The following is a 2642-nucleotide window of genomic DNA, read 5'->3' as shown; positions in this document are numbered from 1 at the left end:
TAGGACCAGTCCGAGCCAAGGGCCAGGACGGACATGCAAACAAGGGGGTCCCTATATTTAGAAGGCCAAGGGCCTATATAGGGCATGGCTGGGTGGAGATTAGCATGTCAGTTCCCCTGTCCTTTCAATACCAACTTGCCATTTCATAAAAAATGTCATCCTTGCTCATTCTCACTTTACTCGTGACAGGATTTGTACCCCTTGTGCTCAAGGGAATAGCCAACAAACATGCATTTTTTTGCTTTTGGATCAAGCTTACTTCTTAGCTCATCGGGCACATGCACACAAGCAATACTAAACTTTTCTTTAGGTGTCATATCATGGACTGCAGTACTAGGGGTCTTGTTCATACTGTAAACACATGTAGCAACGGCCTCAACCTAATAATAATGAGGCATGTTCTTCTCATTCATCAATGCTCTAGCCACTTTTGCAATGTGCATGTTCTTCCACTCAGCAACACCATTTTGCTGCAGAGTATACCTGCATGAAAACTGCCTCTGAAGTCCATGCTTTTTCAGAAAACCATTGAATTCATTGGAGAATCTTTCTCCCCCTCCATCTAACCTCGGGCACTTTAGATGTTTTTCAATCTAGTTTTCAACCATAACTTTGAAATTATGAAAATGCATAAACACCTCACATTTTTGCTTCATGAAGTAGACCCATACCTTCCTCGTATGGTTGTCAATGAAACTCACATAGTATCTACATCCACCCATAGATGCAGTCTTTGTTGGACCCCCTACATCTCTATGCACTAAATTCAATGCATTCCTCCTTACATGATTATCATGAGAAAAGGATGCTTTTGCCTGCTTTCCAAATTGACAAGGTTCACATACTTTCTGCATTTTAGCAACTCGAAACATAGGTAAACCTGTAACCATCTCTTTAGTCTGCATCATTTTCAGTCTTTGCAAATTTGCTTGACCAATACGTTTGTGGCAAATATTTATATCTGGAACAACACCTGAACCTCGTCCAAATATGACAGCATTCATGTCGGGCACATTTACATCCAAAGTAAACATTCTGCCCACTTTCTTTCCTTGCGCAACCACCCTTCCATCCTTCTTATGCTTTTCGACAAAGAGATCATTGGAGGACACTTGACCTGTAAACCCTGCTCAACCATTTGCCCAATAGAAACCAGGTTCTTTGTAATGACGGGTACATGCAATACATGAGCCAGGTACTTCACTTTACCATATGTCATAGACAATGGCACATTTTTTGTATACATGATAGGATGTGAAGTATCATCCCCAATTTCTACATAACCAGGACTTTGTAAAGCGTGCATTTCCTTAAACCATTCACCATGGCTAGTCATGTGATTCGATACACCAAAATCTACATGCGAAACATTATCATTAGATTTTGTCACATTTGTAGACATAGTATTTAGCATGTGTTGCACCACAAATAGCCTCTTGGGATCATCTGCATTCTTGCTAGTAGTTGCATAATTGTTTTGTTGCCTCTTATCTGGATAATCACGTTCAAAGTGACCATGTCTTCCACAACCCCAACATACTACATTTTCGTGTCGATCTGCATTATTGAGTTGCACATTTCCACGACCTCTTAGACTCCCCCTGCCTTGAAAGTTTCCTAAACCACCACTTGTATTCTGACCATAATTGTTGTTATGTTGTGCTTGGCGGTTGCCTCGGCCTCATCCATAACCTGTATCATGTTCTCTTCCTCTTCCTCTGTTGTTGAAAAGGACCAGTTTAGAATTGTTTCACCTTGCATAGAGGAGTCTTCCTCAAGCTCTTTCTCTTCCACAATCAATAAGGACACTAAACCTGTAAACGAGGGAATGTTCTCTCAAAGATGGATGCTTGTTTTAAATTGTTTGTACGCAGGACCCAAACCTCATAGACAGACTTCTACTTTATCATCATCATCGATTGTAACACCAATCCATGCAAATGACTCACATATGTTCTTTTTCAGCAAATAGTCATTGATGGACAAGCTTTTCTTCTGAACAGTATAACCTCAGTCTCCAATTGCAGCTTCCTTGCCTTTGTATATTGGTCACATCCAATATAGCAAAGTGTGCCAAGCCTCCTTAGGAGATTGAGCATCTTGTATATGCCCAATCATAGTGTCATGTAAACTGACAGAAAGCCAATACATGCCCTTTTGAGCTCCCTGGTTCCAATCTTTAAATGTCTTAATTTGCACAACACTTGCATCTTCCTCTGGCAGCAGTGGTGCTACCTCATGCTCTCCATCAATGTAGTCCCAATAACCTTTGCCCATAAGGAAATTGGTCATTCTAAACTTCCAAGCATGAAAGTTGTTGTTGTCCAGCTTCTCACTTGACAACCTAGTTAAGCCCATCATTGTTGGATGACATGTTTCCAACCCTCTACACAATCTTTGAGTAGCTTGCTAAAAATAGTCGATTACCACATGTAACCATAATCTACGTACATACATCTGTTTCATTGTGCTAAACTGTATATGTGACATTGCAACCTACACCACCTATATGCAGATCTGCAAAATCCTGAACCTTAGCGTTTCTACATGTGAACGCACTCTAACTCCAAAATGGGGGTCGAAATACGCCCGAAATAGAAATTTGGCCGCACAATCTCAGTCAAACGACTATATAAATCCGT

At 40.8% G+C, this 2642-nt stretch overlaps 1 protein-coding gene and 1 pseudogene across 1 annotated transcript; both read right to left on the bottom strand.

Annotated features, from left to right (window-relative positions):
• Nucleotides 1-346: 346 nt before the first annotated feature.
• LOC147444601 (uncharacterized) lies at nt 347-1761 on the bottom strand. Its single transcript, XM_086528124.1, has 5 exons — nt 1693-1761; nt 1210-1636; nt 786-1126; nt 484-593; nt 347-380 (listed from the first exon to the last, which is right to left on the bottom strand). Exons 1-5 carry the CDS (start codon nt 1759-1761, stop codon nt 347-349), a joined length of 981 nt encoding a protein of 326 aa, XP_086384250.1.
• A 75-nt stretch (nt 1762-1836) lies between these two features.
• On the bottom strand, nt 1837-2358 carry LOC147444600 (uncharacterized; annotated as a pseudogene).
• Between the last annotated feature and the right edge of the window lie 284 nt (nt 2359-2642).

The sequence above is a fragment of the Adiantum capillus-veneris genome, chromosome 13 (genome assembly GCF_014529385.1).
Source record: "Adiantum capillus-veneris isolate H3 chromosome 13, ASM1452938v2, whole genome shotgun sequence".
NCBI classification, from domain to species: Eukaryota; Viridiplantae; Streptophyta; class Polypodiopsida; order Polypodiales; family Pteridaceae; genus Adiantum; species Adiantum capillus-veneris.
The sequence above is the reverse complement of the archived record's forward strand: the minus strand, read 5'-3'. Positions and strand labels throughout refer to the sequence as shown.

Excerpts from the sequence above, each read along its gene's own strand:
- LOC147444601 (XM_086528124.1), bottom strand. The coding sequence starts at position 1,761 with ATGCAAGGTGAAACAATTCTAAACTGGTCCTTTTCAACAACAGAGGAA. Across the intron at positions 594-785 it reads CCTTTTCTCATGATAATCAT|ATTGAAAAACATCTAAAGTG; the intron begins GTAAGGAGGAAT and ends GTTGAAAACTAG. Across the intron at positions 381-483 it reads CAGAGGCAGTTTTCATGCAG|GTTGAGGCCGTTGCTACATG; the intron begins GTATACTCTGCA and ends CATTATTATTAG.